The sequence below is a fragment of the Quercus robur genome, chromosome 7 (assembly GCF_932294415.1).
Source record: "Quercus robur chromosome 7, dhQueRobu3.1, whole genome shotgun sequence".
NCBI lineage: Eukaryota > Viridiplantae > Streptophyta > Magnoliopsida > Fagales > Fagaceae > Quercus > Quercus robur.
In genome coordinates this window covers 23801002-23816716 of record NC_065540.1, presented here as the reverse complement: position 1 = coordinate 23816716, position 15715 = coordinate 23801002, and the positions used below count along the sequence as shown (strand labels likewise).

The 15715-nt window shown below is 35.8% G+C and overlaps 1 protein-coding gene across 1 annotated transcript; it reads right to left on the bottom strand.

The window, feature by feature from the left end:
• Nucleotides 1-510: 510 nt before the first annotated feature.
• On the bottom strand, nt 511-13996 carry LOC126692854 (uncharacterized). Its single transcript, XM_050388653.1, has 6 exons — nt 13786-13996; nt 13636-13686; nt 13211-13262; nt 13071-13129; nt 12893-12938; nt 511-882 (listed from the first exon to the last, which is right to left on the bottom strand). Exons 1-6 carry the CDS (start codon nt 13912-13914, stop codon nt 740-742), a joined length of 480 nt encoding a protein of 159 aa, XP_050244610.1. The 5' UTR covers nt 13915-13996; the 3' UTR covers nt 511-739.
• Between the last annotated feature and the right edge of the window lie 1719 nt (nt 13997-15715).

The following is a 15715-nucleotide window of genomic DNA, read 5'->3' as shown; positions in this document are numbered from 1 at the left end:
TACCTCCTGCATTAGCCATACTATATATTAGGATATACTCAGTATTATAACCATCCATTTGTATTTTAAGAACAAAAATAGTACTCTTGTTTTTCTTTTTGCTTTTTTCTTAACATAGTTCCCTGGAACATCCCATGCCATTTTTTTATAAGCCCCCTGAATATACCATATTGTCCCTATAGGTTTTGGTAATATCCACTAAAGCTTTAAGTACAGTTCCTTAGGTAAAGTGCCTTAGGTTAACACTGTTTTTGTTGTATTGGCCAATAAAATCCTATGGCTGAATTCAGTTGGAGAACCTATGGCACTGCATCAAAGGAACTGTACATAGGCTTTGCCCGTTCTTTTATAAGGCATTGATAGGTGTGAATTATTATTTTTTCTCTATAATCGATACATAAGGCATATATTAGAGCAGTTCATCAAGACGACATGTTATGCAATGTAATGAGAAGTGGTCATAATCACCTACATTTCCCATCTCAAGGCAACAAGTCAAACTATTCAAAAAGTTAGAACATATAAAGTCATCTTTATAAATTATAATCATTTTTATTATAACATGAATTTCCACCTAGTGAAGCAAATATTTTATTATAAACATATAAATAAAAAGGCAGAAAAGGGAAGAACCGCACTAACGATCTACAAGTTCATGCATCTACAACCACAAAAATACTTTTGCTTACAAAATTGGGAAATGAACAGTAGACTTGTAAGTATGTGCACCTGCAAGAAATCATCCAAGCCTTTCTTGCCTAGTCTGGGTAGTGTGGGCCTCTTCAATATGTCGGGTAAGAAGGGAGATTCCATAATGGGAGGCACTCGAGGCAGCATAATAGGATGTCACTGTGAGTTGAGTGAACTTTGGGAGTGCATAACCTACAACAGATTAACAGCCAATTTGATATATACATCCAAAATGAAAGTCTCTAAATGAATGTCTACCAAGATACCCAGTGCCTGAGACTCATTTGACAAACCAAGTCTTTACACTCGTCTATATGAGTAAAACCGAAAAGATATAAGAGACATTAACCCTTTGAAGTTTTAAAACCTAACCACAAGTCAAACGGAGGATTAACAAGTCAAGTACCAAAATGAACTCCAGCAGCTTCCCATGCAACATTGATTATTGAATTCTATACCTCAACAAGGCCTTAAATAGTGGTCCCATGATAGGAAATCTAGGGAATCTTAGTAACTATGAAGCCTAATACTAAAGCTTTGGTGTCCATCCACATCAAGGAAGACAATCTGGTATATTATTAGTACTCAATACTCATTTAGGTCATTAAGTTTTGGGAAATTTTCACTTTAAAGTTTAAAACCTATAGTTTAGGGGTAATCCACTGATCCAAATTAAACCCAGTAGTTTCAAAAGTACCAAATTAAACCCTATTCTTTTGAAAGGTAACAAATTAAACCCTAGTGTCAAAATTGGAGCAACACCGTCAGCAAACGTTAAAATCAAAAGTGAGGGAAATGCAGAAAAACCCTCTCTCAAAAGGCCTGCTGATGGACTTCATGCTTGCTGGACCACAGCCACTATGGGAGAACAGGAAGCAAGAACACGGACTGGCAGATTAAAGAGCCTCTTACATAATATGCTTATGCAATTGCCATTGAAACCTTTTTAAGTCCACCCCTACGGTAGAAATAAGTATGTTCGGTCTTTGCTCTTTAGTCCCTCCACCTCCAGGACATTACAAACTGTGTTGGGCTATAAGTCCAACTGAGGAAGGTATAAGTTGATAGGTGTAGGGGCTATTGTGCGGGATTATCAAAGATCTTTCATGGCAGCTTTGGCAAACTTATATCAAAATCAAAGAAGCTAATTTTTTAAAGGGACTTTTGATGCTAACGTTAACGGTGTTAATCTTTTTTATTTTTTGAGAAATGTTAGAAGTGTTAACTAATTTTGACTGTAGGGTTTAATTTGTTACCTTTCAAAAGTTCAGGGTTTAATTTGGACTATCTTTAAACCGTAGGGTTTACGGTGAAATTTTTTGATAAGTAATAAGTTTATTGATATCAAAAAGGGAAGCACCCTAGTACACTGGGAGTGTACAAGGGGTCAAACAATCAAGAACAAAAGTTACAAGAATCTAGGAAATCAAGAAAAGATAAAAATGATTGGTTCCGCAATGCAGCCAACCAATCCATTAAAGTTCTAAAGAAAAATAGCTTCAAGTTTGATATTGATCTCTCCTTATCTTCAAAGCACCTATTATTTCTCTCTCTCCAAAGACACCACAATAAGCAATGGGGAACAATCAACCATATATACCCATTTCGATGACAACCAAATTTGCCTTGCCAACATGCTAAAAGCCCCACTACAGATTGCGGCATAACCCAACTCACTCCAAACAATCTGAACACCATAGCCCACATATCCATTGCAACCGGATAATAAAGAAAAAGATGATCAACCGATTCACCATTACACTTGCACATGTAGCACCAATCCAATATCCAAACCTTCTTTTTCGTAAATTGTCAATCGTTAAGCACTTCCCCAAAGCAGCAGTCCAAACAAAGAAAGCTACTCGAGAAGGAATCTTCTGTTTCCAAATACTTTTCCAAGGAAAGCAATAGTCATTAGAGTCCACTAAGAGACTATAATAGTTTTTAACCAGAAAGCCCTTCTCTCTATCAAGTTTCCAGCACATCTTATCCTCACCAAACCCTTTCACCGAAGCACCATAAATGGTATCCATGAAACCAGCCAGTGCCTCGAATTCCCGAGCATGCACACCCCTAAAGAAACTTACATCCCAAAAAAGGACACCATTATCAAGCTTCATAAGCTCAGCCACACTAACCTCCTTGTCTTGGCAAACTCTAAACAATTCAGGATAGCTGACTGCAAGAGAAGTCTCACCACACCAATGGTCTTGCCAAAATTTCACCCTAGACCCATCCCCAATATCATATAGAATGTGGCGAGAAAAGGAAGGCCATCCCCTACTAATATATTTCCACAAGCCAACACCATATGGACCATTAACAGGCCTAGTACACCAGCCACCATTAACAGGGTTTAAGGTGAAATTTACCCTTAAGTTTCTTTATTCATTAAAATAACAGAGGTATGAGGCTAGCAGTGGGTCTATGTTTATGCCACTGTGCTGCCATTCGACTTGTATGGGTATGTTGGACTTTTTGGATCAGTGAATAAGGGTTTAAATTTATTGCTAAGATTTATTTGATAAAACGGATAGGACTTATTATCATTAGGAAATAATTTTTTACAGGTATTACTGCATCTTAGGCCCACTTTTTGAGGAAAGTGGAATCTTTATGCTCAAATGGAAATTTTAAATCATGAGTTGTAGCCTTTATTTCGCTTTGAATGGCAAATTGGGATTGTTGAAGGCTACCAATGATTATTGAAGTAATCACAGCCAAGAAGAAACCCTAACGGATGTTAAATTTTGTTAAGATATGCCTTAAAAACTAGGGGTTTTGAGTATTTTACTAGGATTTTGATTTTTTATTAGGGACTGTATGGTAATCTCATTATTCATGGAGTTTAATAGCAATTAAAAATTGTAGAGAGAAACGGTTAGAAGGTTGCAATGTTCGGGCTTCAGTGCTACAAGAAATCAAGAACCAGTAACGTATTCTTTTGGAGTGTGATGTAGTACAAAGTAAAGTCATTTTCGATTTGAAAATATGTGGTTAAAGGTTTATGGGTTCATTGACATGGTAAAAGGCTGGCAGGATTCTTATCAGTTTCATGGTATGCCAAGTTTCATTTTGTCTAATAAACTCAAGGCAACTAGGCTTAAAGAAGTGGAATGAAACAGATTTTGGCAATATAGTTCGACAAAAGCTTCTCTTCTACTATTGATGGCTTAGTAGGAGTCGGAATCCTGGAGGCCTACTATTGATGGCTTAGAATTTGATTGTCTAGATGAGACTGAGAGGCTCTCACTAGAGAGGGATTTTGGGGAGGAAATTCTTGAGGCATTAAAGAGGCAGAGGGAGATAAGGCCCCTGGGCCTGATGGGTTTACTATGGCATTCTTCCAAAAATGCTGGAGTGTAGTGGAAAGGGATGTTATGGCTTTCTTTGCAGATTTTCATAGACACGGCATCTTTGAGAAATCTCTTAATGCCACGTTTCTTTGTTTGATCCCTAAAAAGGTCAATGCTGTTAGTATTACGGACTTTTGCCCTATTATTCTTGTGGGCAGCTTGTATAAGCTTCTAGCAAAGGTTTTAGCTCATAGGCTAAGAGGTGTTTTGGATAAGCTCATTTCTGACTCTTAGAATTCTTTTGTTGGAGGGAGACAAATTCTTGACTCAGTCCTTATTGCCAATGAGTGTCTGGATAGTAGAATAAAGAGTGGGATTCCTGGTGTGATCGTCAAGCTAGATATTGAGAAGGCTTACGATCATGTGAACTGGAATGCTCTGTTCTACCTTATGGAGAGGATGGGTTTAGGGGAGAGGTGGCGGAGATGGATGAAGGCTTGCATTTCTACAGTTAGGTTCTCAGTTCTTGTTAATGGTTCTCCAACGGGTTTTTTTAGTAGTTCTTGCGGTCTCTGTCAAGGGCATCCTTTATCTCCATTCTTATTCCTCTTGGTGATGGAGGTTCTTAGCAGGTTGCTGAAGAAGACGGAAGTTGGCGGTTTCTTGAGCAGATTCCAAGCGGGCTCCCATGTGCAAGGGGGTTTGAAAATCTCCCATCTTCTTTTTGTTGATGACACTATCTTATTCTATGATGCTTCTAGAGAACAATTATTATATGTAAGAATGGTGTTGATTTTCTTTGAAGTTATCACAAGTTTGAAAGTCAATGTTGGTAAGAGAGAGATTGTGCCAGTAGGTGAGATAGGTAATTTACATGCTCTAGCTCGTGTGTTATGTTGTAGGGTGGGAAATCTACCTATGACTTACTTGGGAATGCCTCTTAGGGCACATTACAAGGATCCCTAGAAATGGAATTCAATTCTAGAAAAAATGGAAAGGATACTTTCTAGGTGGAAACAGTTATATTTGTCTAAGGGTTGCAGACTTACTTTGTTAAAGAGTACTCTTTCGAGCCTTCCTACTTATTTTTTTTTTTATCTCTGTTCACTATTCCTCAAGTTGTAGTAGCCAAATTGGAGAAGATACAAAGGAAATTCCTTTGGGGGACTTCCGATGAGGTCTTTAAATATTCTCTAGTCGCGTGGGAGAAATTCTTTTTACCGATGGAGGAAGGTGGTTTGGGGATAAGGAGGGTGGGGTTGTTTAATCAAGCCCTGCTTGGTAAGTGGTTATGGCGCTTTGGGAAAGAAGATCACAGGTTATGGTGTTAGGTTATAGCAACCAAATATGGAGTGGATAATGGGGGTTGGTGTACTAGGGATGTTTGAGGGACCCATGGCTGTGGACTGTGGAAGAATATTAGAGTAGGAGTTGAGAGTTTCTTTAGACAGGTGGAGTATGCTGTGGGGGAAGGCCATTGTATTCATTTTTTGTATGACCCTTGGAGTGGGCCTATCCCTCTAAAGGATCTCTATCTAGATCTGTTTGCTTGTGCTGTTTCCAAAGAAGCTTGGATTTATGATTTAATTGTTTCTAATTTAGAAGGGGGTAATAGAAGCTGGAATTTACAGTTCCGTCAAGCTTTTCATGAAAGGGAGGTAGAGAGAGCATGTTCTCTGCTTAAGCATCTTTATTCTAATATGCCAAGGGGTGAGAGAGATGATATGTTGACTTGGAAGTTGAATCGTTTTGGTGTCTTTGATGTTTGCTCTTAGTATAATTTGCTAGCTGATTCGGATGGCTCTTCTTCCAACCCTTTTCCCTGGAAGTGCATTTGGAGTACAAAGGTACCTAAAAGGGTGTCTTTCTTTTTATGGATAGAAGCTAGGGGTAGTATATTTTTTTTTAGATAAGTAAGAAAGATTAATTGATATCAAAAAGAGAGAGACACCCAAGTACACTAGGGGTATACAGGGGAGAACAAATCAAAAACGAACATTACAAAAATCAAGAAAATCCAAAATAGAAGAAAAAGGATGGTTTCTCCACATAGAGAACCAATCAAGTAAGGTTCTAAAGAAAAGAAGCTTGAGATCAGGCATGGAACGCTCCTTGTCTTCAAAACACCTACTATTTCTCTCCTTCCAAATACACCACATCAAACAGTGAGGAACAACCATCCAAATATCTCCATTACGATAGCGGCCAAAACGACCTTGCCAGCAAGCCAAAAGCCCAACAACAGAGAATGGCATAACCCAGCAAACTTCAAATAACCCAAAAACCATATCCCACAACTCCAAAGCAACCGGGCAATGAAGGAAAAGATGGTCAATAGTTTCACTATTACACTTGCACATATAACACCAATCCAAAATGCAAACCTTTCTTTTCCTTAAGTTATCAATTGTCAGGCATTTCCCCAAGACTGGGTCCATACAAAGAAAGCCACTCTAGAGGGAATCTTCTGCTTCCAAATACTTTTCCAAGGGAAAAACTGCTCACTATGGCCAACTAGAAGATGGTAATAAGCACTGACCGTGAACCCCTTACTCTTACAAGGCAGCCAACATCTCTTATCTTCCCCGCTCCCCCTTACAGGAGTGCAATAAATGGAATTGATGAAGCTTCTGAAAGCTTCCAATTCACGATTATGCACCTCCCTACAAAACTGAAAATCCCAATGGAGGACTCCATTGGTGAACCTCATTAGATCCGCCACACTTGCCTCTTTGTTACAACAAATCCTATATAAATCAGGATAGTGGTCTGCGAGAGGAGAAGATCCACACCAACGATCTAGCCAAAACTGCATTTTTGATCCATCTCCAATTTCATACAGAATAAACCGAGATAAAGAGTGCCACCCCCTTCTAATATTCTTACCATTGATAATTTGGTTCTTAGGCAGTTACTATTGGTTAATTGGTGTTGCATGTGCCGATGTGATGAGGAAACTGTGGATCATCTTCTACTCCATTGTAAGTTTGCTTATGTCTTGTGGAGTGAAGTTTTTGATATTTTGAATCTAGTGGGTGATGTCGAAGACAGTAGCCTCCCTTCTTTTTGGTTGGTGAAATTGGTTGGGGAAGCATTCCTCTAATATTTGGAATATGGTTCCAGCTTGTTTGATGTGGTTAATTTGGCGAAAGCGTAATAATCGTACTTTTGAAGATATTGTGAGATCAATAGATCTTTTGAAGCCTATACTAGTTGGGACCTTATTTAAGTGGGGTAAAATTTGGGGTTTTACACAAGAACAAAGTTTTTCTCCAAACGAAACTTTTCAAACTTCTTATATATCTCTTTTTTATGTGTGAATTTTGAAAATCTAACAGTTGAATTTCATGTTCCTTATGTTCTTAACATGCATATCAAATTTGGTTTAAATTGGATATCATTTACTATTCAATAAACTTATTTTTTATACACAATTTTAGATTATAAAAATTTGAAATTTTAACATTTGTTTGATGAGATAGCAATTGATCTTTGATTTTCTTGAAATTTTACATGCATGAAGAATATAATAAGAACATGCAATCTAGCGGTTAAATTTTCAAAATTCACACTCAATATAGAGATATATAAGAAGTTTGTAGAATTTCTCTCCAAACTAGTTTGAAGAAAAACTTTTTTTCTTTACAAAATGTATTTCCATTTCTGAATTTCTTCTTTCTATTCGTATCTCTTCTTGAGGTACTTGTATTCGTTTTAAGTTCTGAGTGTTCACTATCATGAACATCATGTCCTTTTTATGAAATAAATCTTTGATTACCTATCCAAAAAAAAAAAAAAAAGCTTCTCTTCTAGGCTGTATTAAGTCTTTGGATGAGATTGAAGAAGCTAGATCTCTGCTAGAGGGTGAAAAACTACAATGTGATCAAGCCAAAGTGGATCTTGAGAGAATTGTGTTGATGGAGGAAATTACTTGGAGACAAAAATCTTGGTTGCTATGATTGAAAGAAGGGGATAAAATACTATGTTCTTTCATAGACTTGCAAACTCACACCATCTCAATAACACCATAGGGTGGTTAGTGGTGGATGGGAAGGAGACTATTAACCAGGATGCCATTAAGGAGAAGATAGTGAACTTTTATAAGGCCCTATTCTCAGAATTGGGAGTTTGCAGGCCCCTGTTGAATTGGCTTGTTTTTTCAGCTTTGGAGTATGATGTTTCTTTCCGGTTGGAAAGGTGTTTATGGAGGATAAGATGTATGAGGTGGTCTCCAATATTAATGGGGATACAGCTCCCGGTTCTGGTGGGTTCAAGATGGCTCTTTCCCAATCATGTTGGGGCATTTTAAAGGAAGATGTTATGAAGGTATTTCACTATTTCCATGCACATGGCACTTTTGAGAAAAGTATCAATGACACTTTCCTCACTCTCATCCCAAAAAAACCCGGGGTGGTGGAGATTAAGGAATTCCGGCCTATTAGTCTCATTACGTGGGTCTATAAGATCCTAGTGAAGGTTTAAAACTGATGCACTTACCCTCTAACCCATTATTATAGGGGGAGGAATCATGTCTTGAGGTTTATTAGGTTTAGATCATGATAGTAACAACTAATTATCACCCTTAAATAACACAAAATTTCAGTCCTATGTTCAAAACTACCAAATTTAAAAGAACTCAAAATGTCCAGAAATACCAAAACCACTGAAGAAATTGGAACTACATTATCATGCGTAGTATTACATTATAATGACTTGAAATTTCTATTTGGTTAATGATTAAATAGAATAAAAATTAGACCTAACCATAGCTATTTATTAATCAAATAAAGTATCATGGATAACATTTCCTTATTTTATTCTTGATTGTAGTAGGGTTCATAGTTACCAAGATAAAACATTTTCTGTAATCAATAGAGAATCACCTTTGCCATCAATTGGTTGGATTATCTACAATGGTTGGGTATAGGCCATTGTTATGCATCATGGGGTTTCTTTTTTGATAGATACAATAAAATTTTAACCTATGGCCTTCGCTTCACAATGATTACGCTTTAATATCGGGCCAATAAATTAGTTGGTTTTTGGTGTAAACTGGGTTCAAACCCCATATCTCTTATTTGCTAACAAAATACTTTACCAGTTGAGCTAATTAAAACCCACGGTTCATAGATTTTCTTTTATTAATAAGTAAGCCTTATTTAGTTTATGGGTCTTTATGTATGGGTTTTGGTTTAATTCAATTAGGGTTTGGTTTACTAGTCAAAGTAGAAGTCCTAGTTCTACTAGGAGAAGTTAAGACTATGGTCTACATAAGTGTCTTATTGTACTCACTACTCAAATAAGTTAAAGTTTGATCAATAAAATTATTGAGTATTGAGGGGCAATGACCTTAGGGTTCTTTTTCCCTCCTCCTTTTCTCTTCTTTCTTTCTTCTTTTCTTTTCACAGATACTGTTCACATCATTTTTCATACTATTCACATATTAAAAAAATTCTATTTATATTTATTTTCTTTTGTTTTCAACCATAAATCCAATCTTTTCTCTCTTAAACCCTAAAAAATTAGGGGAATTTATCTACGTGTGGTTGTGGTTGATTAAGGCTTAGGAGGATTTGTGGATTTTGAAGTTTAAAACCCTTTATAGAAGAAGGCTTAGAGTTCATTGGAGAAAAGATTGGATTTGTGGTTGAAAAGAGAAGAAAAAAAGAGAAGGTTTATTTTAATACGTGAACATGAACAGTATCAGAAAACAGTGTATGAACAGCACCCGAGAAAAGAAAAGGAAGAAAGAAGAGAAGAGAAATGGAAAAAAGAGAGCCTTAATGCCAATGTGCCTTAATACTCAATTTTATTAATCAACTCTAACTTGTTTGAGTACAATAAGACTTTCATATAGACCATTCTCTTAACTTCTTCCAATACAACTAAGACTTCTACTTAATTGAACTAAGACTTCTACTTTGACTAGTAAATCAAACCATAATTGAATTAAACCAAAGCTCATACATAAAGACCATAATGTAAATAAGACTAATTAATGAGGAGACTAATTCGCTATAGCATGGCTTTCAAGTTATGGAGTTCTATCTTTAGGATGTTTGGGGTTCAGTGGGTTTTACCAGAGATGGTCCTTGATTTATTATGTGGATGGCAATGTCATGGACCAAATCTATATGGAGGGAACGAAATCGGCGTATTTTTGAAGATGTGGAGTACATGTCTTCTCAAATACAAGCATCCTCCATTAGTTCTCTTTAAGAGTGGTCTTTTGTATCAAGTCTTACTGATAGTATTTCTATTCACTCCTTCATAGAGTCAACTCATATGTAGATATTACCCCATTGTAATTCTTTAGGCTGCTTCATGTTTCTTTTTTTTCTTTTTTTTTTGATAAGTAAGAAGAGAATATTATTAATAAAAGAAAAGCAAGAGAAACACAAAGAGTTCACGGTAGTGAACAACGGAAAAAACGAAACAGCAAGACAAAAACAGCCCCTAATCTATTCTAATAGAAGAAATAAAATCCGTAAGGGTAGAACAATCCGAGAAACCCCAACAACGAGACCAATCAAAGAGGGTCCTCTGGCAAAACTCTAATAACTGAACCACAGTTTTCTCCTCATCCTCAAAGGCCCGCCGATTCCGTTTAGACCAAATAGTCCACATTAAATAGCCTGGGACCAAATCCCATATATCAGAACTATGCTTCCCAAGCCAATGAAACCAACAGAATAATAAGTCCTCAACTGAACCTGGCATGACCCAATCGATCCCAAACAACCGGAGCATATGCATCCACACAGAATGAGTTATTGGACAAAAAAGTAACAAGTGATCCACAGATTCCGCATTACAACAGCACAAATAACATCGATTCACCAAAGGGCGACCATGAAGTATAAGGTTATCCAATGTTAGAATCTGATCGCCTTGTCTGTGACCTCTAGAGCTACCAAAGAAGCCAGCAGGAGATCCATTAACCAGAACAGAAAAGCGAACGGAAGAGACACAAGTCTTTATCCATCTCCTCCATCCATCTCCAAATCCCATCCTCTCCAGTAGATAAAACAAAGTGTCCCAATTCACATAGTCATAAGCTTTCTCAATATCTAACTTACACACCACCCCCGGGGTGCGACCCTTCAGTCTACTGTCTAAACATTCATTGGCAATAAGCACTGAATCCAAAATCTGTCTGCCACCAACAAAAGAATTTTGTGACTCCGAAATAAGATTATCCAACACCCACCTCAATCTATTAGCTAAAACCTTGGACAAAAACTTATACACACTGCCTATTAAGCTGATAGGCCCAAAATCTTTAATATTCAAAGCATTATTTTTTTGGGGAATCAGAGATAGAAAAGAAGCATTTAGAGACCGTTCAAACTCTGCGCTCCTATGAAAATGATCAAAGAAAGCCATGACATCTATTTCCACAACACTCCAGCATTTTTGAAAAAAAGCCATAGTGAAACCATCAGGACCTGGGGCTTTATCACCTTCCATCTCTTGAAGAACCTTTACCACCTCCTCCTTAGAAAAGACCCCCTCTAATTCAAGTCGCTCGTCCTCTTCAATGCAAGAAAACTCTAATCCATCCATAGAAGGGCGCCAAGTATCTGACTCAGTGTACAAACTCTGATAAAAATGGACCACCTTAGACCGCACCTCTTCCTCATCCTCATAAAGGACACCATCCACCTCTATACCCCGAAGATATAGGTTTACCTATAATATAAATATATAAACCTAATTAACTACCATGGACACTTATTTTGGGCTTTTCCTTAACCTTAGACTTCCAAAAAAAAGGATATTCTTTCACTAGCCATTCTATGGTTGTGCCATCAACCCCGAAATCTGCAAATCCTACTAAAACCTTAACCCACCACTACCACATGTAGACAAACTCCCCCAATTTGTCCTACGTCATTATTACCTTATGAACTGCCCAGCATCCATCAGACTCACAACCATGTATTCCCTTTGTCTTTTATTTTGTTTTTCTAATTTTATAGATGATTGATGCTAGCAAACTGACTCCAATGGACCTTCTCCCTTTTTTTTTGCTAAGGTTGTGGGTTCAAGATCCATCAAGTGCGTTGTGTGTGTAACTTAACTAACTAATCAAACCCTTCTAAAAAAAAAAAAAAAAAAAAACTAACTAATCAAAGAAAAAACTTACAGTTGATTGATCCCAAGAAGAAGGGAAGAGAAAAAATACAACCCCTAGTATTCCTTTATCTTAAAATATATTTATCTTATTTAAATTTTCTTTGAGAAGTTATTTTTATTGGCTTTGCATCGACAGCTTCAATTTTGTTAAACATGAATCCCATACCTGCTAAAAGGCATACCTTTCGATTCCCTTTAAATAAGCCTTATCAATTTCGCCAGTCAAAGCATCCAATACAAGATATGATTGAAAATATTTCATTTTGAACTCACATTCTATAAGCATATACTCCACGCCAAAGGCTCACTGGGAGGTATTCAAACAAAACTCCTTAAGATCCATCATCCATGACCCACCCCCTCAAAGATACAGGTACCATTTTCCATCAAATTTATGAAATAGTATCCCAAAATCCATTGCAAAGTTAGATAAAATTTTTATGGATTAGTAACTCATATTCTTTTATGGAATAGTCTCCCAAAATCCATCAAATTTTCACAGATTAGGTTGCAGCTTAACCTAACAAACACATGCAACAATATTCCTAGATGGAACATGTTCCCAAAACCCGCAATTGCAAAGTTAGATCATCAAGCATTAGCAGATAAAGGATCAATTAAGCAAGTGAATCAGATTGTATAACACATCAAACTTAAGGCAATCTGAAAGCCCTTTTCTAAGAATAGAACTGAAAAATCACCCCCTTTTTTTTGGCTAGATAAATCACCCCTCTTTAAACATAGTGAATGAAGGGAGATATCCTTACCTCCGAATGCAGCGCTGGTACCAGAAAAGAGTAGCAATGGAGGAAGCTGTGAAAAAAGAAGACAATGGATCATGTCATGCAGGTTAACAGACAAATCTTCGGCAATTAATGGAAGAACAGGAAGGTCAATTTACATTCAAAGAATTATAAAATCACAAAAGAAGTATATAAGATCTACCCCAACTAGGAAAGGAAGCCACTTCGGTCCCTTCACATGATTTTGAAGGTATGGGATCCCTGCAATTGAAAAAACACTAAGCAATTTCTATAAATTAACTAAAAAAAAAAGAAGTAAAACACAAAGGGGCACAAATTTACCTGTATTGAAACCGTGAACTGCACTAAGCATTGCACCAATACCTGTCCCCGCCTATTTAAACGAAAACAGCAGAAAGAGTTCAAAACGGTAAAATCACTTGTACAACTATACTCATTAACAATATCATATAATTAAGCAGTCGGGTCATTAACGGTTTTGGTCCATACAAGAGCCAGAACTCAGCGTTAACAAACTAAAACTAATGTTCTTGCTCCACCTTTAAAACCATATACATCATATTCCATCAAGTTTACCGATACCCGCATTGTTTAACACACTTTTAAGAGAGTTCCATTAATAATATAAATAAATTACATGAGCATAGATCTAAAATCCAATTAATATAATGAAATTCAATTCAGAATTCTACATAAGCAGCAACTAAAGTGTTGTGGAAAATGAGAGAAGCGGAGAAGAAACTGACCACAGCAGTGGCGTCGTGTAGGACGGAAGTGATAGTCCATTCACCTCCACCCTGAATCATCATCATCAATCAAAAAGCAGTATTATGAAAGAGTAAATTGATCAAACAGGTAATGTGCATTGTAAAAGAAAAGGGAGAGAGAACGGTTACGGAGTTAGGGTTTAAGAGGGAGAGACAGCGAGGGCAGCGTGGGGATCCGAGGCCAGGGTTTATGGTTGGATCGTGATGATACATATTGCCACTCCTCAGCTTCTCTTCGTACACCTCTCTCGTCCCCATCTTTTTTCTACTTTTCCCAACTCCTCGCGCACAAATTCACAGTCGCTGTGTCTCTCCTATCTCTTCAGTTTTATTAAACCCTTTAAAACTCTGCCTCACGATTTTATTTTATTTTATTTTTGTGTGCTTTTCCCTTTTTTTTTTTTTTTTTTTTATTCGGAGAAAATCTCTTCTTATTATTTATTAAAAAGATAAAAGTGTTATGCCAATAATATTTTTATAATAAATTTTAAGTGGTATATTGTTACTTATTGTGATCAGTGTGTAAAAAAGTAATTTCAATAGTGAATTTAGATTAAAGCCAATAATAAATTACTACATAAAATTTGTTGTAAACATAATATTTCTCTAAAAAGATAAATATTTCATATTTGTATATCATTATTCATTAAGTCTTACATGGACATAACAAAAAAATCATAAAAATTTCAAAAGATTGTCAAATTTGTCTACCACCTTACCAAGGCCGGCCCAACAAAATTTGAGGCCCGAGGCGAAAATTTTATAGAGGCCTTTTTATATGTAAACATTAATTAAATAAATTTATATAATACTAATTAAATTAAGACTAATTTGATGTAAATATAGAAATTGATGAATAATACTAATTAAACTAAGGTTAATTTTATACAGATGATTGAATATCATAGTTGAACAATAAATTTAAACAAAAAGAACTAAAAAAAATATTATTTTTTTAAAAAAGAAACTTACATTAACTTGGATATATGACTATGCATAGTTAAGTGTAGTTGTAATCTAAATTTTAATTTTATATATTCTTTTTAAGAGAAAGAGATAAATAGATATTATTTGGTGTGTGTCTTTGTAGGAGATTAGTTTACAAAAATTAAGATCTCAAACTATTAGAAGAGATTAATCATTGATGATCTATCACATTTGCAACATTTATTTTTTTGAAATATTTTAGGGTTTCAATTGGTTTAAATTTCTATTGGTCTCCTATTTTGGAAGCCTTGTTAGAAATGAAAAAGAAAAATACTAAAGATACTACAAAATGTTCACAATATAATGTGATAATAATTGTAATTGATGAATTTCAATAACTTAATTTATTTGTGTTTAAATTGCTTTTTTATATGATTGGTGACATATCAGTTAAACTTAAACTTAAACTTATAATAAAATTTGTGGTATCTTTAACGTCACTCTTAAAAAAAGTACCAATTATTTAAAAATGTTATATTTTTATAAAATTTTGAGCCTTTATGGAGTGGGATGGGCCTTTTTTTAGTAGGGATTTTTTTTTTTGGTTTTAGGGCCTTAGGCCTAGGCCTTGGGCCGGCCCTACACCTTACTCATGGCCATTGGAAAAGAATTTATAGCTTGTGGAAAGTCCATGGGTAAGGTAGTAGCTTAATTTGAAAATGTTGTGAATTTTTGTTGTATCCATAGATATCATTATTATAAGAGAAATGTTAACTAATATCCTGAAGGCATTAGTTTAAGAACTATTTTTAGAAATATTTTATTGGGAGAATGATAAAATAATAAATGTTGTTGACAGTTTTTTATATTTTTCAGAAAAGTAGTGTCAGAATTTTCCTATTATAGTTTATTAACAATTAGCTTAAGAGTATTCATTAATATAACCCTTATTATAAATTGAGTTTAACACTAACCATGAAATAGGAGGGGATCCAATTTTACTATTTCTGTCTTGACACCATTTACTTTGCCAAACATGGGTTTACGAGTACGTCAAATTAAATGTGGTCTTTTCGAGTAATACTAGGATTATAACTTTTGTCACAATTTTTGCTACAACTTGCTCATGTGG

Bases quoted from the DNA above. Each gene is read 5' to 3' on its own strand.
- LOC126692854 (XM_050388653.1), bottom strand. From the start codon at position 13,914: ATGGGGACGAGAGAGGTGTACGAAGAGAAGCTGAGGAGTGGCAATATG. The intron at 13,263-13,635 runs GTCAGTTTCTTC...TCGTTTAAATAG, and splicing joins TACACGACGCCACTGCTGTG to GCGGGGACAGGTATTGGTGC. The intron at 883-12,892 runs GTAAGGATATCT...AATCTGTTGTAG, and splicing joins TACCAGCGCTGCATTCGGAG to GTTATGCACTCCCAAAGTTC.